The 23,013-nt window shown below is 42.6% G+C and overlaps 2 protein-coding genes across 2 annotated transcripts in view; one reads left to right on the top strand and one right to left on the bottom strand.

Annotated features, from left to right (window-relative positions):
- Nucleotides 1–2,093, bottom strand: part of ITK (IL2 inducible T cell kinase) — an 85,746-nt gene extending 83,653 nt beyond the window's left edge. Inside the window, exon 1 of the mRNA XM_055112829.2 lies at nucleotides 1,939–2,093. Coding sequence (XP_054968804.1) covers nucleotides 1,939–1,956 — 18 coding nt within the window. The 5' untranslated portion in view covers nucleotides 1,957–2,093. The remainder of the gene's footprint in view (nucleotides 1–1,938) is intronic.
- A 2,721-nt stretch (nucleotides 2,094–4,814) lies between these two features.
- On the top strand, nucleotides 4,815–17,263 carry GARIN3 (golgi associated RAB2 interactor family member 3). The gene is made up of 3 exons (XM_003818982.6): nucleotides 4,815–5,756; nucleotides 7,704–9,174; nucleotides 12,353–17,263. The coding sequence occupies exons 1-2, from the start codon at nucleotides 5,151–5,153 to the stop codon at nucleotides 8,913–8,915; spliced, it is 1,818 nt and encodes a 605-aa protein (XP_003819030.3). The 5' UTR covers nucleotides 4,815–5,150; the 3' UTR covers nucleotides 8,916–9,174; nucleotides 12,353–17,263.
- The last annotated feature ends 5,750 nt before the right edge of the window (nucleotides 17,264–23,013 follow it).

Raw genomic sequence — 23,013 nt, 5'->3', positions numbered from 1 at the left:
TCATTACTCTCACTGCTATCACACACGTCTTACCCCAAATCATCTCTTGCAGGAATTGCCCCATCTCTACTACTGTCTTCCCTGCACTTCTACAATCTCTTTTTAATATGGTGACCAGAATCATCTTCTATATTTATGGTTTGGATCATCCACCATTCAGAGCAAAGCCAAAGACCTCTCAGAGCGCTACAAGGTCTATCCAACATGATCTGCTTATCCACCACCACCCCAGTTGCCTCTCAGCCTCATCTCCAATGACCCTCCTCCTAATTCACTCTACTTTCATCACTGTAGCTTGCTTGGAGCTCCTTAAACATACCAGGCATGCTCTCATATCAGGGTCTTGGCCCTTGCTGCTTCCTCTGACTGAGAAGCTCTTTCCCCAGACATCTTCATGGCTTCTTCTCTGATCTCCTTTATGTCTTTGCTCAAAGGTCACTTCTGGGCCAATCACAGTGGCTCACTCCTGTAATTCCAACGCTTTGGAAGATTTGAGGTGGGAGGATCGCTTGAGGCCAGGAGGTTGAGACTAGCCTGGGCAACATAGCAAGACCCTGCCTCTGCAGAAAAATTTAAAAACTAACAGGGTATGGTGTGGTGCACCTGTAGTTCCAGCCACTTGGGAGGATGAGGCAGGAGGATCACTTGAGCCCAAGAGTTTTGAGTCTGCAATGAGCTGTGACCACATCACTGCACTCTAGCCTGGGTGACAGTGTTGGGGGAACCTGCCCCTGATAGTCACATAGGTTCTTTTCTATTTTCCCTAAGTGTTGGCCAGTCTGAGAAATAAAGGGACAGAGTACAAAAGAGAGAAATTTTAAAGCTGGGTGTCAGGGGGAGACATCACATGTTGGCAGGTTCCGTGACGTCCCTGAGCCATAAAACCAGCAAGTTTTTATTAGTGATTTTCAAAAGGGGAGGGAGTGTATGAATAGGGTGTGGGTCATAGAGATCACATGCTTCACAAGGTAATAAGATATCACAAGGTAAATGGAGGCAAGGTGAGATCACAGGACCACAGGACCAGGGTGAAATTAAAATTGCTAATGAAGTTTCGGGCACGCATTGTCATTGATAACATCTTATCAGGAGACAGGGTTTGAGAGCAGACAACCGGTCTGACCAAAATTTATTAGGCAGGAATTTCCTCGTCCCAATAAGCCTGGGGGCGCTACGGGAGACTGGGGCTTATTTCATCCCTACAGCTGTGACCGTAAAAGACAGCCACCCCCAAAGCGGCCCTTTCAGAGGCCTACCCTCAGGGACACATTCTCTTTCTCAGGGATGTTCCTTGCTGAGAAAAAGAATTCAGCCCTATTTCTCCCATTTGCTTTTGAAAGAAGAGAAATATGGCTCTGTTCCGCCTGGCTCACCGGCAGTCAGAGTTTAAGGTTATCTCTCTTGTTCCCTGAACATTGCCGTTATCCTGTTCTTTTTTCAAGGTGCACAGATTTCGTATTGTTCAAACACACATGCTCTACAAACAATTTGTGCAGTTAACACAATCATCACAGGGTCCTGAGGCGACATACCTCCTCCTCAGCTTACAAAGATGACAGGATTCAGAGATTAAAGTAAAGACAGGCACAGGAAATCACAAGGGTATTGATTGGGGAAGTGATAAGTGTCCATGAAATCTTCACAATTTATGTTCAGCGACTGCAGTAAAGACAGGCGTAAGAAATTATAAAAGTATTAATTTGGGGAACTAATAAATGTCCATGAAATCATCACAATTTATGTTCTTCTGCCATGGCTTCAGCCGGTCCCTCCGTTCGGGGTCCCTGACTTCCCGCAACATGACAGAGCAAGACCCCATCTCTTAAACAACAAAAACAACAACAGCAACACCTTTCTCACTGAGCATTCTTTAACCACCACCTTCCCCTCCCCTACACACACTCTCATCCTGCTTGCCTACTTTTCTGCAGCACTTACCAGCATTGGAGATGCCATTCAATTTATTGGTTTATCATTGAGAACACAGGTACCAGGAAAAAAATTACTTGTTTACTGTCTGTTTACCAGCTCCATGAGACCAAGAACATTTGTCTATTTTGTCCATTGCTATATTCCTGCACCTAAAACAGGGTCTGGCACAAAGTAAGCAATTAATTATATTAATGGTGTGAATGGATAAATTTATGCTGCTTTGCATTTGTATGTTTGTATTCTATCTGTCCTATTAGTGTCACCAGTCTAGTCAGTCTAGTATAGTTTAACCATTGCCATATTTTGGGATGTCGGTGTGCTTTTGGTCTTATGTGACCTTGCTGAAATTTCTTGTAACTTCTTTTTTTGTTGTTGTTTTTGAGACAGGGTCTCACTTTGTCACCTAGGCTGAGTGCAGTGGTGCAGTATTGGCTCACTGCAGCCTCCACCTCTGGGGCTCAAGCGATCCTCCTGCCTCAGCTCCCCCAAGTAGCTGGGACTACAGGCATGTGCCATCGTGTCCAGCTAATTTTTTTTGTTGTATTTTTAGTAGAGATGGGATTTTGCCATGTTGGCCAGGCTGGTCTTGAGCGCCTGAGCTCAAGCAATCCTCCCACCTTGTCCTCCCAAAATGCTGCAATTAGAGGAGTGAGCCACTGTGTCCAATCTGCCTGTAATTTTTTTGAGCCTTCATTTTCCCTCTATAAAATAGAAACCTGACCTGGTGTGGTGGCTTACGCATGTAATCCCAGCATTCTGGAATGCTGAGGTAGGCAGATCACTTGAGGCCAGAAGTTAAAAAACCAGCCTGGCCAACATGGTGAGACCCTATCTCTACAAAAAAGCCAGGCATGTGGTGGTGCTGTGCTTCTGGTCCCAGCTACTGGGAAGGCTGAGGTGGGAGTATCGCTTGAGCCTGGGAGGTGGAGGCTGCAGTGAGCTGAGATGCTGCCACTGCACTCCAGCCTGGGCTACACAGCGAGACTCTCCAGAAAAAGAGGGCTGGGGGTGCAATGCGGAGAGACCTGTACATTTTAGGCTTGTTGTAAGGATCAAAATTTTTATTTATTTATTTTTTTAGAGACAGGTCTCAGCCTCTTGAGTACATGCCACCATGTATAGCTAATATTTTTTATTTTTTGTAGAGCTGAAGGTCTTGTGATGTTACCCAGATTGATCTCTCCCTCGTAGTCTCAAGTGATCCTCCTGCCTTGGCCTCTGAAAGTGCTGAGATTACAGATGTGAGCCAACGCACCCAGCCAGAATTAAAATGTTTAGAAGAATGTATGGTGGCAACAGCATGCCTGGCTTATAGCAGGTTCTCAATCATACAATTATAGTTCTGTCATTATTAATTATTCATCAGAAATGAACATATGAGAAGAATATATGGCTACATCTATATATAGCTCTAACTTCTTACTTTTTAACATAATTGTGTTGACTTTTAGTTATGATTCCCTTATAACAGAATATATGCCACTTTGTTTTTTCTTTTTTTTCCCCAAAAAGTCATTCAATATCTTTAGAAAAAATATTTCAGCTTTTCAGAGATAGGAAACTTTATCTTTGCATTTCCACTTTCTAGCTGGTCCCAAACAAAATACTTGCTCATTAAACTTTTTTGAATAAATAAATGGAAGAATGAATCTCAATGGGCACAAGCAAGTTTATATTTACTGCGAAGCTGCAATGTGCCAGGCACTGCAGTTGGCACTGGGGGATATAAAAATAACATTTTGTGGTTGAAGTTTATTTCAAGACCTCCACATGGTAATGATTGAGTTTGGCGGAATGTATGTTTATTTCAGAAGTATTTCTCTAGCTGGGGGAGGGGGAATTTGGATTCTTCACCTTGAGCAAAGTAAAACAAAACAAAACAAAAACTCCAGAAAGATGTCTTTGCCACCATTTCTCAGAAGAGCTTTAAAAAGAAACAGAACGTCAGTGGTTTATCAAGCAGGCATCAAGACTGAAGCAGCAGACATATCAGTGTGGGAAATCCTACGGTGATTCAAGACCTCCAAGAATTCCTGTGGTTCCCAGTAAATCCCCACACACATCACTAACTACCAATGACACTAGCTATGATGCAGAATGAGATTATCAGTGAGCCATGCAGCTTGAGGAAGAGAAAAAGCTCTGACCTAGAATCCAGCTTTGGACTCTGACCTCAAGTAAGACAATCCTGAGCCTCGGTTTTCTCACTTTAAAATGATGTTTTAAAAAATAAACCTGCTTCCGGCCGGGTGGGGTAGCTCACACCTGTAATCCCAGCACTTTGAGAGGCTGAGGAGGGTGGATCACCTGAGGTCGGGAGTTCGAGACTAGCCTGGCTAACATGGTGAAAAACCCTTGACTCTACTAAAAATACAAAAATTGGCTGGGTGTGGTGGTGGGCACCTGTAATCCCAGCTACTTGGGAGGGTGAGGCAGGAGGATCGCTTGAACCTGGATGGCAGAGGTTGCAGTGAGCAGAGATTGTGCCACTGCACTCCAGCCTGGGTGACAAGAGTGAAACTCCATTAAAAAAAAAAATTAACCGCTTCAAATGAGAGACTAGGTGAGAAAATCCTCCATATCATGAAAATCAGCACACAGATGGAACCCTGGTTCTGTAGTTCTGATGGGGAGCAGGAGTCCCTTCAGACCATTCATTCAACACCTATCCCTGAGTGCCTGCTGGCACTGTGCTACCTACACACTGGGGACACAGAGATCAGCATCTCTGCCCTTAGCAAGCACACCATACACACCCAGGATTTTAGCCCCAGGAAGTAATTCAGCCCAAGCAAAAAAATTTTTGCAAGAAGATGATCCTTGAAGGGGTAACTATAACAACAGCAAAACTGGAAACAACCCAGATATTTATAAAAGCAGAATGGCTTCATAAATTATGTGTCCCAGCATTTTGATTGAAAAGAACACCCAGCCTACCCACACCTACACCCCAGGCAGGGTCAGCCTCTCCCCTGTGGAGGCATTGATTTGTTTTGTGGGGGAGGCTGGTGACACTGACCTGAGGGGATAGCTACATGGAGGCTAGGACAAAGGGGTGTGAGATGCGTACAGGTCACAAAGGACTGCAGGGGATGAATGTGGTGGTGCCAGGAGATTTAGGCAGAAGTCCTGTAGGGAGATGGGCAGTTACCTTCTCTCCCTCTCTCTCTCGGGGACTCTATTTGTGGCTGGTGGAGCTGTCTTAAACGAAGAGAACCATGAGCAATGAATCTTGTTTACCTTATTACACAGCCCACAGCTACTCTTCAATGAGTGCGTTCAAAACCTCCATGGGGGACCTGCAACGACAATTGTACAACAGAGGAGAGTACGACATTTTCAAGTATGCACCAATGTTCGAGAGTAATTTTATTCAGATAAACAAAAAGGGAGAGGTGATTGATGTACACAACCGTGTCCGAATGGTGACAGTGGGCATCGTCTGCACCAGCCCCATCCTCCCACTGCCTGACGTCATGGTTCTGGCCCAACCAACTAAAATCTGTGAACAGCATGTCAGACGGGGCCGGTTTGCCAAGGGGAGAGGTCGCAGGCCCGTCAAGACTCTAGAGCTCACAAGACTGCTTCCCTTGAAATTTGTGAAGATCTCCATCCACGATCGTGAGAAACAGCAGCTGCGCCTGAAACTCGCCACTGGCCGTACTTTTTATCTGCAGTTGTGTCCCTCTTCTGACACACGGGAAGATCTCTTTTGCTATTGGGAAAAACTTATTTATCTCCTGAGGCCACCAGTAGAGAGTTACTGCAGTACCCCAACACTTCTATCTGGGGACGCACCATCCGAAGACAACAAAAGCCTAGTGGTAAGCCTCTTGAAGGCTCGAGAACATGGGGCAGGTTCTTTGGGGGAGCAGTTCAAAGCCAGTCCTACAAAGCCTTTGGTGCCTTCTGAGGCCCACCTGGAAAAAGTATTGCATGTGCAAGGGCTCAGGACCAAATAAGCCACTACTAGGGCACTTACCACACTGGGAGGTGGGAGGGCTTGTGTGTCCCATAAGGCTGAATTTCAGAGACCTTAGGTATCAGCTACTCTGGTCTCACACCCAGGGTTGAAATCCTTTCTACACCATCCTGATCGTCAATCTTTTCTTGAACACTTAATACCCCAACCCAAGTGGTCTGATTTGCTGTGGAACTTTTATTTGTATAAATTTAAGGGGTATAGGTGTAGCTTTGTGTGTGTGACTATATTGCATACTGGTGAAGTCTGGGCTTTTAGTGTAACCATCATCTGAATAATATACATTGTACCCACTAAGTAATTTACCATCCCTCACCCCCTCCAACCCTTCTGAGTCTCCAATGTGCAACTGGAGACTGTACAGATTTTTGTGCAATTTTTTTTTTGAGACAGAGTTTCGCTCTTATCTCCCAGGCTGGAGTGCGATGGCACGATCTCGGCTCAATGCAACCTCTGCCTCCTGGGTTCAAGAGATTCTCCTGCCTCAGCCTCTGAGTAGCTGGGATTACAGGCACCTGCCACCACGTCCACCTAATTTTTATAATTTTTTTTTTTTTTTAGTGGAGATGAGGTTTCACCATGTTAGCCAGGCTGGTCTTGAACTCCTGACCTCAGGTGATCCACCTGTCTGAGCCTCCCAAAGTGCTGTACCATATTTTTAACAATGAAGAAGTCTTTCTTCGATTTGAGTCACAGTCTGTCTCCCTGTGACTACCAGGCACTGATTTCTGTGTCAGTCAGCACACCCTGTGTGTGTGTATGCACGTGCACAATCTTAGTAGTCACCAAAATGTAAAGTGAGTGTATCCCTTGACTGTGCAATCCCACTTCTGGAACTCTGTCCTGCAGAGCACGTAAAAATAAGTGTGTAAAATACAATGTCCAAGGATGAGGAATTGTATCAGTACTTTCTCTGGTACTGGAATTGCTCAACCAAAACTGAGTGACCATTGAAGGGGTGCTGTAGATGGAACTTGGCAACAAATGAGAGCAAGACTTAGGCTTAGGCCGGGTGCGGTGGCTCATGCTTGTAAACCCAGCACTTTGAGAGGCCAAGGAAGGCGGCTCACCAGAGGTCAGGAGATCGAGACCAGCCTGGCCAACATGGTGAAACCTCATCTCTACTAAATATACAAAAAAATTAGCCAGGTATGGTGGTGGGCACCTGTAGTCCCAGCTATTCAAGAGGCTAAGGCAGGAGAATCCCTTGAACCTGGGAGGCGGAGATTGCAGTGAGCCAAGATCGTGCCACTGCACTCCAGCCTGGGCGACAGAGCGAGACTCTGTCTCAAAAAAAAAAAAAGAAAAGAAAGACAAAAGACTTAGACTTAATGATTTTAGAGGTTCTCCTTCTCCTTCTTTTTTTTCTTTCTTTCTTTCTTTTTTTTTTTAAACAGTGTCTCTGTTGCCTAGGCTGGAGTGCAGTGGAGTGGCGCAGTCTTGGCTCACTGCAGCCTCTGCCATCTGAGTTCAAGCGATACTCCTACCTCAGCCTACCGAGTAGCTGGGATTACAGGCATGCACCATCCTGTCCAGCTAATTTTTTGTATTTTTAGTAGAGTCGGGGTTTTGCTATGTTGGCAAGGCTGGTCTCGAACTCCTGGCCTCAAGTGATCTGCCCTCCTTGGCCTCCCAAAGTGTTGGGATTACAGGCGTGAGCCACCACACCTGACCCAGGTTCTTCTAATTATAAGCCCTTGAATTAACTCCAGGATAAGAGAGGAGCAGAAAGTTCTGATCTCCCTTTCAGTCATCTCTATCTCATCTGTTTCTCTTCCCCTTGGTATAGGCTGCAGAGCTCCACAGAGAAGGGGATCAGAGTGAGACTGGGCTCTACAAGCCTTGTGATGTATCTGCAGCCACCTCTTCTGCTTATGCTGGGGGAGAGGGAATCCAACATGCCTCCCACGGAACGGCTAGTGCGGCTTCTCCATCCACGAGCACTCCAGGGGCTGCTGAAGGAGGAGCAGCAAGGACAGCAGGTGGCATGGCAGTGGCAGGAACAGCAACAGGCCCTAGAACAGATGTGGCAATAGCAGGGGCAGCAACGAGTCCTGTAACAGGTGCTATGAGCATAGCAACAACCAAATCTGCAGGCCCAGGCCAAGTGACCACAGTGCTGACGGGAGCAGCCATCAAAAATCCAGGAGAAAACGAATCCAGCAAGTCCATGGCAGGTGCTGCCAACATATCCTCAGATGGTATTAGCTTGGCCTTGGTAGGTGCTGCAAGCACCTCCTCAGAAGGTACTTCCACCTCGATGGCGGGGGCCGCCAGTCTCTCCCAAGACAGCAGCTTGAGTGCGGCGTTTGCAGGCAGTATGACGACCAGCAAGTGTGCAGCAGAAAGAACTGAAGGACCAGCAGTGGGACCCCTCATCTCCACCTTGCAAAGCGAAGGCTACATGAGTGAACGAGATGGAAGCCAGAAAGTTTCCCAGCCCAGTGCTGAAGCCTGGAATGAAAAAAAGGAAAGAAGAGAAAAGAAGGACAGACATCCCAGTAGGAAAAGTTCTCATCACCACAAGGCAGGTGAAAGTCACCGCAGGAGAGCGGGGGACAAGAATCAGAAAGCGTCTTCCCACCGGTCCGCATCTGGCCATAAAAACACGAGAGATGACAAAAAAGAAAAAGGGCACAGCAACGTAAGGGGCAAGCGACATGGCTCCTCTCGCAAGAGCTCCACCCACAGCTCCACCAAAAAGGAGTCGAGAACAACTCAGGAACTGGGGAAGAACCAATCTGCATCTAGCACAGGAGCTTTACATAAGAAAGCCAGTAAGATCAGCTCTTTTTTAAGGAGCCTCAGGGCCACTCCTGGTTCAAAAACAAGGGTCACATCACATGACAGAGAGGTAGATATCGTAGCTAAGATGGTGGAGAAGCAAAACATAGAGGCCAAAGTGGAGAAAGCCCAGGGTGGCCAGGAGCTGGAGATGATCAGTGGCACTATGACATCCGAGAAGACGGAGATGATCATCTTTGAAACCAAATCCATTTAAAGAGGAGCCAGGGCTACAACCGCCCAGGGATCTGGAAGTATCCCTAGAGGAGCCCATCCCAGCTTTCTTTACTGCAGTTCAAATAATAAAGGAAATCATACAACTCCAAAAGAAATACAATCTCCTGCTTGAATTTTTCTGCCCATAGCCTGGTGGTGACCTCACAGTGGCTTCTGTGATGGTGGCTATGCTACAGCTGGAGACCCCAGCCTCCAGGCAAGTAGAGCTCCACCACCCGCCCACGGCCAGCAGAGCCAATGTGAGTGTTCGGCTTTGCCTCAATCCCTTTTGCTTCCCCGAGACTGTCAAAGCCACAGACTAAGAGATGGGATGCATGGCCACCACCATGTCCCCTCACCCATTCTCCTCCTTTCCCTGAATGCCCCTGAACATGGACATTCAGTCCAGTTCTTAGCCTCCGCAGAGACAGGATTCACATCCCCTCAGGGGATATTCAGGGTAGGAAGGAGCAATACAGCAGTATTTGTAGGCAATTAGAGTAGGAAATCTATTCTTCTAGATCAGGAATTGGCAAACCATGTTCTGAGGTCCAAATCTTACCAGCTGCCTGGATTTGTAAATAAAGTTTTATTGGAATATAGCCACAGACTTTCCTTTGCATATTGTCTATGGCTGCTGTCATGCTAAAAATGACAGCTCTGAGTAGTTGCAATGGAGACCATATGGCCCACAGAATCTAAAATATTATCTGGGCCTTTAAGAAAATGTGTGCTGACTCTTGATCTAATCTCAACAAGTCTTCCTCCAAGGTGTAGACAGTGGAGAAATTCTCACATATGCTTACCAGTAGACAACTAGGAGAATGTTTACAGTAAAACAAGTTGTAATAGCAAAACCCTAGAAATTGCCCAAATGTTCATCAAACAGGAGAGTTAATAAATTGTGGAATGGACTACAGTGCATAATCTACAATAGTGAAAATGAATAGCAGCTATACATGTTAGCATGGATAAATCTTTATTTTTTATTTTTTTGAGACAGAGTCTCAGTTTGTTGACCAGGCTGGAGTGCAGTGGGGTAATCTTGGCTCACTGCAACCTTGGCTGCCCAGGCTCCAGTAATTCTCATGCCTCAACCTCTGGAGTAGCTGGGATTACAGGCATGCACCACCATGCCCAGCTAAATTTTTGTATTTTTACTAGAGACAAGGTTTTGCCATGTTGGCCAGGCTGGTCTCGAATTCTTGACCTCAAGCAATCCATCCTCCTCGGCCTCCCAAAGTGCTGGGATCACAGGCGTGAGCCACCATGCATGGCTGGCATGGATAAATCTTACATAATGCGGGATACTAAAAGCAAGTCACAAAAATATATATGATATAGTGCAATTTGTAGAACAGCTCAAAAATAAGATTCAACAATGGGATATATATTTGCTAAAAGTATAGAGAAAAACAAGGAAATAATAATCACAAAATTAAGGATAGTGACTATCTACAGGATAAAGGGAGAGATGTCTGATCTGAGGGGCACACACAAGGAGTTTCAACAGAATAGTGATTATTCTATTTCTTAAAGAAGAGGTTGTATTCATGGGGTGTTGTTATTGTATCTTTATTTTAATATCTCTGAAATCAGGATTGTTTTTAAATCTCTGTCAGCAAGGTGTCAATTGCATGTCACTATCACTGCCTTAGAAATGCCCTAATCAATTTATTTCACCAATGTTTTCCTTTTTACACATACACACGAGAGATTTATGACAGAATATCTAAATCTGAAAGATATATTTCAATAAGCACGAAATAAAAATTCTAAGTGACATAAAAAGTATTCAGAATACAGAAACACGGAAAAATGTTTAAATATATTAAGAAGTAAAATAGTCCAAAATGCTGTGTACTAACATGATGTAAATTATGTGTTCGTGTGCAAGTTAATTCCCAGAATAAAAAAATCACACTACATTAGAAATGGGATTATAAATTTTAAAAACCTTTACTGTAAAAAAAAATTGTCTTTCCATTTTTAAAAAACCTGTAAAATGAGTCCATGGAAAACATTAAATTATTAACACCAAATAATAAAATTTGGATTTGAGAAAAATGATTCTGAGAGCCATGTAAGTCCAGGAGGGGAGCACCTGCCCAGCCTTGCAAGTCTTTGCTCATTCTCTGCAGCAGCAGTACCTTGGAGGACAGAAGTTGGGTTTCCGGCAAAACTTAGGGACCTTTTCTGAACACCAAATATGTGTAGCCAAGATGGAGGAGGTGAGAAACGATGTATTCTGGGAGGAGCGGTGGCTTGTCAGTATCAGGGGAATCCCTTCTCTGTTGCTCTAGTGGGTGGCTGGAAAATCTCATCTTGTGATTTTTGATAAATACCATAGAGGCTGAGATTAAGATGTTCTGGGAGTTGACTCTTGAAACAGTGGGTACAGGTAGAAGGAGAGAGAAAGAGAGAGAGGCACATGCTCTAAAGTCTGAGAGGGCCTTTGGGAAAGCCACCCGGGAGTGTGAAAGGTTGGCAGGTGGGGTAGAGGAGAGAGATAAAAGGAAACTCCTTTCAAAGCCTTTGGTCTGGAGTTCCAGATTTACAGCTATGCCAGAGTCTGAATTATCCTAGCTACAAACAGTTTAATCTCATAATTGTGTAGACTATGGCTTTATCTTTTGTCTTTCTTCTAGTCTTGTTTTATACACCCTCCCCTGTCTGAGGGCTTCTTCAGCATGAATATAGTTTATCCACCCAAATGCAATTTAAGTAAAGTAGAGATGGGGACTTGCCCACCACAGCGTGCTGTGCCATGCACTTTCTCTGCATTTCCTTTTCTATCTTGATACTTCATCAAGAGATAGATGCATAAATACCTATGTATTTCAAAGCAACAGGCCTCTTCCTCAGAGGGAGTTATCAATTGGGGCATCAAGTCAATACCCCTATCAGATAAAAGCCAATATTTTTAACAGCAATATTTGTCACCATGGTAACAATTCTGCTGCTGCAAGTGCAATGAGACAGTGGATGGTCGATTACTAACCAATGTTCCAAACTTAAAGTCTGGCATTACACACATAAGAACAAAGATGACAAAGCGATATTTTGCCAAAAGCAGTATAAGATCACTCATGCAGTTGTCATGTTAGGGTGGAGTCTTTGAAGCACAGGAAACTGGTCTATAGTGAGAAGAAGCAAGGTGCCTCAAAATGTCAAATGTCATCATGGCTGGCAGGGCAAGAACGGAAGGCGAGATGCTAGAGGGAGCAGCAGGGGACAGACTGTGCAAGGCTTTGAGGTTCGCATATGCTACTTTGACTTCTGTCCTTAGTAATGAGAAGCCACTGAAACATTTTAAGTTGAGGAGTGACTTGATCAGATTTGTATTTTGTAAAGGTCACTGTAGTTGCTGTGAGAAAAAATATTTGGGAAGGTAGTTGTTAATATGTGTCCTTATGTAATTCCTGTCTTTTGCTGCAGGATCTATAAAATGAGATTAGAGGAGATGTTTTGAAAGACACGTTCCCATTAGAAATATCCATGTGATGGCTGGGTGCTGTGGCTCATGGCTGTAATCCCAGCACTTTCGGAGGCTGAGGCTGGTGGATCACCTGAGGTAAGGAGTTCGAGACCAGCCTGGCCAACATGGTGAAACACTGTCTCTACTAAAAATACAAAAATTAGCCAGGCAGGTGGTGCATGCCTGTAATCCCAGCTATTCAGGAGGCTGAGGCAGTAGAATCTCTTGAACCTGGGAGGTGGAGGTTGCAGTGACCAAGATCGGCCATTGCACTCCAGCCTGGGTCACAGAGCGGTACTCTGTCTCAAAGAAAAAAAAAAAAAAAGAAATATCCATGTGGGGTATATGTGGTGATGCACTATCCAGACCCTCCTTCAATGAAGGACTTGTGTCCTCAGTTGCTGAGAATGCTGCCCGCAGACAAGTTTCAGCCGGCAGTGAGTTTGGAAATTGTGCCAGTTGCAGAGATTTCTTTCACCCAATGTGATGCTCTTTCCAGAGCCCACATCAAGAACTGAGCGATGCAGAGTATGAAAGTCTGGCTGTCAGCCCAATACAGACCAAGTCTGAAGGGCTATTCTAGTTCCAGAGCTTCCTGAGGAGCCTGCATCAAAATTCACCTTCCTTCCCTGTGTACTCCTACTTCCACCCTTTTCCCTTCCACAGGTGCTGGTCCTAAGGGCACTCCTTAACAAACATCCTTCCCACAAAACTCTGTCTCAAAATCTGCTTCACAGAGAACACAACTTACAACACTATGTCAGTGTAATGCGCTGGGGTCACCTCCTTGAGACTTCACTAACCTTATGAAAAGTGTTGATGATATAACCAGGAAGGATATAACGTAGCATATACAATTTTGAATTTAAATAATTTTAAAACTAGGTATATTTGCTTACTCCCAAATTAATTGGTCTATTTTAGAAAATTCTAAACATGTAGAGATAAAAAAGGAAACAAATATTTAATTGATTGCTTCGACAATTCACTTCTTACTGCTTCCAGAAAGTTGGAGTAGACGTGTTTTTCTCTGTTCCTCCTGATCAGTACAACTAAAGATTTTGGACATTACATATAAAACAAACAGCAGAAGACTTGAAAGGTGGAAAGAAAGCTAGGAACTTCAGGAACTGAGGAACAACATGCTGGTTATTTCCCTGGGTTTTTTGTTTGTTTGGTTAATTTTTGCCTCATATATTCCACAACCTGGAGGTGAAGAAGCTGGAACTACCTACACCAAAAAAATCCCAACAAAAAATATGATCAGGAAAAAATAAATAAATAAATAAATAAAGGACCAGGACAGGGGCAGCCAAGAAAAGCAGAAAACTTTTACACAATTACAAGTCGACTTCAGCCAAACATCACAGAAAAGAAAAAAAAAAAACAAAAACCCTGTGGCCCCACCCTTACTCATGACAGCAAAGGTTGAGCTGGAGTTGAGATTAACATCCTCATGAGGCTATAACGAGGCCTCCTATACCCCAAGTGTGTGGTATCAGAGAATGCCAAGGAAGGAGCTTGGACTTTGACTTTCACTCCTGATAGCTGGTAATGAAGCCCTTCCCTCCTCTTCCCTGTGCTAGTGGTGTCCATATGGGGAGTTGGAACTCCCACCCTTGCCCAGTAGTCATGGTAAGTCCACCCTGGGGGCCAAGTAGGGAACCTGAACTGCTATAGAAGCAACAAGGTGGCGCCCCCCTCCCCATCTCCTGCTGGAATAGAGTCAGAAGAAGCCTGTTAAAAGTAAATTTAAATAAGATTCAGAGTCTCCCAATGAATAAATGTCCAGACTTAAACCAAAAATCACTAGTCATACCAAGAAATAGGAAAATTCAAAATGGAATGAAAAGAGACAACCTATAGGTGACAACATCAAAAAGACAGAGATGTTAAGTTAATATCATAAAAATGTTAAGGCGTCCATGAAAAGGGAGTTAGGAATGTGCTTGGAACAAATGAAAGAAATAGAAATCCTCAGCAAAGAATAAAAAAACTTCAGCAAAGAAAAAGAAGATGAAAAAGAAGAACCAAATGAAAATTTTAGAACTAAAACTATAATAGCTGAAGAAAAAAGCTCAGTGGTTGGGCTGAACTGCAGAATGGAGGAGAAGAGAAAAAAATCAGTGAACTGAAAGAGGATAATAGAAACTACCCAATCTAAACAACATAGAAAATAGTGATTAGAAGAAAAATAAAGCCTCAAGGCCTTGTGGGACTATAACAAAAGATCTAACATTGTGTCACTGGAGTCCTAGAAAGAGAGAAGAAGGGGTAAGGCTGAAGAAATAATGATTGAAAGCCATCAAATTTGGCAAAAGACATAAATCTACAGATTGAAGAAGCTGAAATAACACCAAATAGGGTGAACTCAGAGAAATCCATGCTAAGACAAAGCACAATTAAATTCTGAAAACAAACAAACAAAAAATGTTGCCAAGGTGGGAAGATCACTTGAGCCCAGGAGTTTGAGAACAGGCTGGGCAACATAGGAAGAACCCGTTTCTAAATTTTTTTTTTTTAAATTAGCTAGACATGGTGGTTCACACTTGTAGTCCCAGCTACGCAGGAGGCTGAGTTGGGAGGACTGCTTGAGCCTGGGAGGCTGAGGGTGCAGTGAACTGTGATTGTACCACTGCACACCAGCCTGTGAAACAGAGCAACACCTTGTAGCAAAAAAAAAAAAAAAAAATTATTTTTTTAAAGTAGCTACAGAAAAATGGTGTAATATCTACAGGGGAAAACAACTCAAATGACAGTGGATTTCTTATCAGAAACCATGGAAAACAGAAGTTAAGTGACACATTGTTTTTCATGTGCTGAAAGAAAAGAGTTGAAAACCCAGAATCCCATCCCAGCAAATTAATACTTCAAGAATAATGGGAAAATCAAGACATCATCAGTTGAAGGAAAACAAAATTTGTCATCAGTACGCCTATCCTACAAGAATGGCTAAAGGAAGTTCTGTAAACAGTAAGGAAATGATTTATAAAAAGTAGGGAGAGATTGTGGAAGATAAAGAAGAAAGAACATGGTAAGCAAAAACATGGGAAAACACAGTAGATTTTTCTTCTCTTGCATTTTCTAAGTTATGTTTGACAGTTTAAGCTGTCTGATGGGATTAAAATTTTGTAGAGGAAATATCTAAGGCCATTATATTATAAATGTGGGAGAGTAAAGGGATAGAAAGGGAGGTAAGGTTTCCATATTTCACTCAACCTAGTAAAATGACACGATAGATTGTAAAAAAGTTATGTATACATAATAGAATACCTACAGCAATCACTAAAAAAGCTAAAAAGAAGATATACTCAAAAACACTATAGATAAACCAGAAAAGAATTTTAAAAACTGCTCAAGTAAACCACAGGAAGGCAAGAAAATAAAATAGAAACAAAAACACAGAGAACATAAAGCGAAAAATAAAATGGCATACATAAGCCCTGACATATTAATAATCACGTTAAATGTAAATGGTCTAAATACACCAATTAAAAGACATTGGCAGAATGAACAAAATAACATGACCTAACTACATGCTGTCAACAAAAGCTCCCTACAAATATAACGATATAGGCATTTTGAAAGTAAAACAATGAAGAAAGATACATTACAAAAACATTAATCAAAGTGAACCAGAAATAGCTATATTAATATAAGATAGACTGCAGAGCAGAGAAAATTACCACGGGGTGGCATAATGATAAAAAGGATATTAAAGGGAAGAAGAAGACATAGCAATTCTAAAAGTATTTCAACCAATTATAAGAGCTGCAAAATATGTATATTTTCGGTAGAACCGAAAGTAATAAACAAAACCAAATTTGTAGTTTGAGACCTCCACACCCCCTCTCAAAAATTTAAAGAACAATTAAACAGAGAATTGGTAAGTATACAGAAGACATCAGTAACACTATCAACTAACAAGATTTAATCAAAATTAATAGAACACTCCATTCAACAACAGCAGAATACACATTCTCATCAAGATACCACAGAACGTATACCAAGATCAGGACAACATCCTGGGCCATAAAAGAAACTTCAACAACTTTAAAAGAATTGAAATAATATAATGTGTTTTCTGACCACAGTGGAATCAAACTAGAAATCAATAACAGAAAGGTAACAGGAAAATCTCCAAACACTTAGAACTGTGTTGTTAGAATCTAAGAGGTCAAAGAGGGTCAAAAAGGTAGTCTAAAGGGAAATAAAAATTACATTGAATTGGCAGGGCACGGTGGCTCATGTCTATAATTCCAGCACTTTGGGAGGTTGAGACAAGAGGTTTGCTTGAGCCTAGGAGTTCAAAGTAGCAATGAGCTATGATTATGCCTCTGTACTCCAGGCTGGGCAACAGAGTGAGACTCCAGAAATAAAATAGAAATAGAAATCATATCAAAACGTGCGGGATACAGGTAAATAAAGGAACTAGCACTGTATGCATACACTTTCTAGAAAAGACAAAGAGGTTTTTTTTCTTTTTATTTCTTTTCTGTTTTTTTGTTTTTGTTTGAGACAGGGTCTTGCTCTGTCGCCCAGGCTGGAGTGCAGTGGCACAATCTTGGCTCACATAAACGTCAATCTCTCAGGCTCAAGCAATCCTCCCACCTAAGCCTTCTGAGTAGCTGAGACTACAAGCATGCGCCACCACACCTGGCCAATTTTTGTATTTTTAGTAGAGATGGGGTTTTGCCGTGTGGGCCAGGCTGGTCTCGAACTCCTGACCTCAGGTGATCTGCCCGTCTCAGCCTCCCAAAGTGCTGGGATTGCAGGCGTCAGCCACTGCACCTGGCCTAGGCTCACACCTTATTTAAAAAATGAACTCAAAATAGATCACTGACTTACTTTAAAAAACAGAAAACTATGAAACTTTTAGGAAAGAAACATGGTGGATAATCTTTGGGAACTAGGACTAGGAAAAGAGTTATTAAACTCAACACCAAAAGTATAACTAGTAAAGGGAAATATTGATAAACTAGACTCCTTCAAAATTAAAAACTTTCACTCTATGAATGACCCGGGGAAAAGAATAAAAACAAGCTAAAAACTGGAGCAAATATTTGCAAACTACATATTCCACAAAGGACTAGTATGTAGAATATATAAGGAACTCTCAAAATTCAACATTCAAAAAAACAAACAGTCCAATTAGAAAATGGGGAAAAGATATCAAGATAAATTTTTATCAGAGGATATACAGATAGTACATAAGCCCATGAGAAAATATTCAGCATCATTAGTCATTAGGGAAATGCACATTAAAACCACAATGGTTTAATACTATACACATATAGATAATACTATACACATATTAGAATGATTAAAACAAAAATAATAAATAAGGAACAACACCAAATTATGATGTAAAACCAGAGAAACTATACCACCCACACATTTCTAGTGGGCATGTAAAGAAAGCCAATGAGGAAAACAGTCTGGTAGTTTTTTTGTTTGTTTGTTTGTTTTTGAGACAGAGTCTCAATGTGTTCCCCAGGCTGGAGTGTAGTGGCGTGATCTCAGCTCACTGCAACCTCTGCCTCTTGGGTTCAAGTGATTCTCCTGCCTCAGCCTCCCGAGTAGCTGGGATTACAGGCATGTGCCACCATGCACAGCTAATTTTTTAAATTTTAGTAGAGACAGGGGGTTTCACCATATTGGCCAGGTGGGTCTCAAACTCCTGACTTCCAGCTACTCAGGAAGCTGAGGTGGGAGGATCATCAGAGCCTGAGATGTTGGGGCTGCAGTGAGGCATGATCACACCACTGCACTTCAGCCTGGGTGAAATAGTAAGACCCTGTCTCAAAAAATAATAATAAATATTTTAAAGTTACCCACGAATGACGGTGCACACCTGTAGTCTCAGTTACCCAGGAGAAGGAGGTGGGAGAATGCTTGAGCCCAGGAGTTTGAGGCTACAGTGAACTATGATTGTGCCACTGCCTGGGCAACAGAGTGAGACTATGAATCTAAATCATGAAATAAAACAAAACAAACAAAAAACTCCCAAACAAACAAAAGATAATGATATCTAGGGGTTTGGTGAGAGGGAGGACATGCCAGAGCACAAGGGATTTTTATGGCAGTGAAACTTTGTCTATGGTACCATAATGGTGAATATGTGTCATTATATATTGTCAGACCCACAGTGTACAACACCAAGAGTGAAGACCATTGTGAACTATGGACTTCAGGTACTAATGATGTGTCAATGTCGGCTCATCAAAATCAAATGCACCACTCTGGTGCAGGATGTCGATGATAGTGGAGGCTGTGAGTGTGTGGGGGGAGCGGGTATATAGGAACTCTTTATACTTTCCACTCAGCTTTGCTGTTAACCTAAAACTGCTCTAAAGAATAGTCTATTTAAAAAGTAAAGTAGAGTGGTTGGCTGGGCACGGTGGCTCACGCCTGTAATCCCAGCACTTTGGAAGGCTGAGGCGGGCAGATCCCTTGAGTCCAGGAGTTCAAGGCTAGCCTGGGCAACGTGATAAAACCCCGTCTCCATTATAAGTATGTTTTTATTGGCTGGGCACGGTGGCTTATGCATATAATCCCAGTACTGTGGGAGGCCAAGGTGGGAGGATCACATGAGGTCAGGAGTTCGAGACCAGCCTGGCCAACATGGTGAAATCCCATCTCTACTAAAAATACAAAAATTAGTTGGGTGTGGTGGCAGGCACCTGTAATCCCAGCTACTTGGGAAGCTGAGGCAGAAGAATTGCTTGAATCCAGAAGCTGAGATCGTGCTGTTGCTCTCCAGCCTGGGTGACAGAGCGAGACTCCATTTCAAAAAAAAAAAAAAAAAAATAGTTTTTAATTATAGGAAAAGGGAAAAAGGTAGACTGGTTATGGAATTACAGGGCATCTTTTTAACCCCTTGGAAGAAAAGTTTTGTTCCCTCATCAGACATGACTCTTCAAATGCGCTTTGAAATCTGTGAGATTGCTTTCTCTAATTTGTATGTAATCAACAATAAATACATAGGGAGATAATAACAGTACTAATCAATATCAAATCTCAAAGAAATTTGGAGATTATATGATTCAGTGTTTGTCAAACTTTTGCACCTATTGTTCTTTTAAAAAAATTAAAAATATAAAATCATAAATGGAACTTAGTAAACAAAAGAGATGAAGGTGAGGGTCCTCTGGCTGAAAGTAGGGGTAGAGTGGGCAGCCTGAAGCCCCACCAGCTTGGCTCCCCTTTGCCTCAGGGGACACCTGGAATGCATTTCCGTGACTTGGAGGCCACTGGTTTGACCTGAGATTCTCACTTTACTGAGAATAATGTGTCTTGCTTGAGGTTACCCATCTGACTGGTTGAAATCAGGTCTATGGAATCTCAGGCCAGACTCTTTTCCATTCTGCTTTACCCTGATTGATTTGGGGGGATTCTCAGGTTAACACATGTTGGAAGACAAACTGGGACTCAGGTGTCAGAGGTGGTGGAAGATGATAAGGAGACAAAGGAAAGGAGACTAGAAGGAAGATAGTCAAATTCTGTGCAATACATAGACTGGAGACTGAATGGGGTAAAGAAACCCCCAGGGGTCAGAATTCATAAAATCTGTCTCTGTCAGAAGCCCAAGTTCTAAGAGAAGTTCATCTTGGACCTGAAGCAGGGTGGAATCAAGTGGGTAAAGACTTTCCCAGATAACTGTAGGGAAGTAGCACCTGGACTTGCCATGGGTTGGGCCACTGTGTCTGCAGCACCTAGGAAAGTAGCTGGCATGTAGTAAGTGAGCAATAAATATTGGGTGAATGCCACCCTGGGGAACATGGCAAAACCCTGTCTCTACAAGAAATATCCAAATTAGCTGGGCGTGTTGGCACATGCCAGTAGTCACAGCTACTCGGGAGGCTGAGGTAGGAGAATCACTTGAGCCTGGGAGGCAGAGGTTGCAGTGAGCTGAGATCCTGCCACTGCACTCCAGCCTGGGTGACAGAGTGAGACCCTTTCTCAAAATATTTATTTCCTAATAAATACATCCATTCGCCAAAGATATATAATATATAAAAATACATAATATATAATTATATAAAATACATTATATATAATATATAAAATATATAATACATAATATATAATATATAAAATATATAATACATAATATATAATTTATATAATATATAAATATATATTGTATTTTTGTAATGTATATTTTAATATACATTACAAATCTATATTAAAATATATATGATATATAATATATATAGGGGGTGAATAAATGCATCATTAAACTTTAAAATCCTGTCTAAGAGGGCACTACCACCCATACCCTCGGGAAAATAATTCTGGCCTTTTACAGTTGCATGAAAAACCTCTCTTCTCTAAATGGTGGTATGTGAACTACTAATCCTGTCTTTATTTAAATTGTAATATTTTGGCTGGGCGTGGTGGCTCATACTTGTAATCCCAGCACTTTGGGAGGCCGAGGCAGGCGGATCACCTGAGGTTGGGAGTTCGAGACCAGCCTGACCAACATGGAGAAACCCCGTCTCTACTAAAAATACAAAATTAGCTGGGAATGGTGGCGCATGCCTGTAATTCCAGCTACTCGAGAGGCTGAAGCAGGAGAATCACTTGAACCAAGGAGGTGGAGTTTGCGAGAGCTGAAAAGAAATTGTAATATTTTGTAGATCATGAGTTTTTCCCTTAATTTTTTTATTTAAAATATTGTGTTAAGATATTATTTATCTTTTTTTTTTTTTGAGACGGAGTTTTGCTCTTGTTGCCCAGGCTGGAGTGCAATGGTGTGATCTCAGTTCACCGCAACCCCCGCTTCCCAGGTTCAAGCAATTCTCCTGCGTGAGCCTCCCAAAGGGCTGGGATTACAGGCGTAAGCCACCGCGCCCAGCCGATATTATTTATCTTGATTACTGAGTTTGCTCCTCCTTAATTTTGTGCATGAGGCGTGTTCCTTACACACCTCCACTTAGTCTTGATCCTGATATGAAGCTACACTGAAAGCAGGTAGTTCACATTTGTACACACACCATTCAGGAGATTTTTTTCTTTTCTTTTGCTTTTGCTCAAATCTGTCTTTGAACAAAAATATATTCAACATTGGCCATGTGTGAGGTAATTCCAGGGATTGTTAAGGGGATGCCCAGATAAGTCAGGAACTTAGCTACAGCCATAGAAATAAAACAGGCGCATAATTACAACTTCAGCTAGAGGAGTGCTGTAAGAAGTAAAGGAAAGAGGCTTTGAGTTGGTGAGAGGTAATTTTTATTTGGGTGAACTGAGAGAAACCTTTTGGAGAAGACCATCTTTGAGATGGATCTTAAAGAGGGAACTTAAATGGATCGGACAGAGCCCAGATCCTTTAGGGAGTGTATAGAAAATCAATCAATCAATAAATCAATAAAACAGTTATTTTTTGTTGTTGTTGAGACGGAGTCTTGCTCTGTTGCCCAGGCTGGAGTGCAATGCTGCAATCTCAGCTCACTGCAACTTCTGCCTCCTGGGTTCAAGCGATTCTCCTGCCTCGGGCTCCCGAGTAGCTGGGATTACAGGCACACACAGCCACGCCTGGCTAATTTTTGTACTTTTAGTAGAGACAGGGTTTCGCCATGTTGGCCAGGCTGGTCTCCAACTCCTGATCTTAGGTGATCCACTTACCTCAGCCTCCCAAACTGCTGGGATTATAAGCGTGAGCCACCGTGCCCGGCCGTAATGGGTATATTTTGTGATAATTCAAAGAACAGGTATGATGATGGCATGGCTATTTTTTTCCTCTGGTGAAATTCCACATAAGGTAAATGTAGATTTTAATAGTAACAGCTACAACAAATTCAAAAGGGCTTACCTGCCTTTTTGTAGGATTACAAATTCATTTTAGGTTCTTCAGCCTGCAAGTGATAACTCAGGAGGACCCAATATGTGAGACACAAATCTTTCCCATAGAAAAGTTTAAGCTGGGGAATATTTCCAAATGCCAAGGTTGCTGCTCCCCCTGCTGGTAAGAAAAAATGCTGTAGGCAAAGCAAACCACAAGCACTCTCCCCACCCATGTGCTGCACACAGATCTGGATTGTTGACGTTTTAGTGATAAGGTCATTAGCAGCCATGAAGTAACAACAACAAAAAAATAGTGATTAGGAATTGAAACTATACTGCAGACTGCAGAAAAAAATACATTAGCAATGACTCTCAACCAAAGTGCATCATTAAGGCCAGGGACGGTGGCTCATGCCTGTAATCCCAACACTTTGGGAGGCCAAGGTGGGTATAAGGCAGGAGACCACTACTACTCCTGCTGCCCTCCTCCCCTCACCTTGCCTAGTTCACAAGACAGGAGGAAAGAGAGAAAAAGCAACAAGTTGGAAAAAAACAAAAGTAAGATAAATAGCCAGACAACCTTGGCAACACCACCCAGCCCTAGGAGTTAAAAAAAGTAACAATAACATCAACCCCTGACCTAAACTACTTGTGTTATCTGTAAATTCCAGACACTGCATGAAAAAAGCATTGTAAAACTTTTTGTTCTGTTAGCTGATGCATGTAGCCCCCAGTCACATTTCCCACGCTTGCTTGATGTATCACGACCCTTTCACGTGGACCCCTTAAAGTTGTAAGCCTTTAAAAAGGCCGAGAATTTCTTTTTCGGGGAGCT

The sequence above is a fragment of the Pan paniscus genome, chromosome 4 (genome assembly GCF_029289425.2).
Source record: "Pan paniscus chromosome 4, NHGRI_mPanPan1-v2.0_pri, whole genome shotgun sequence".
Lineage (NCBI taxonomy): Eukaryota > Metazoa > Chordata > Mammalia > Primates > Hominidae > Pan > Pan paniscus.
Note: the sequence above shows the minus strand (reverse complement) of the source record. Positions and strands in the feature narration are given on the sequence as shown.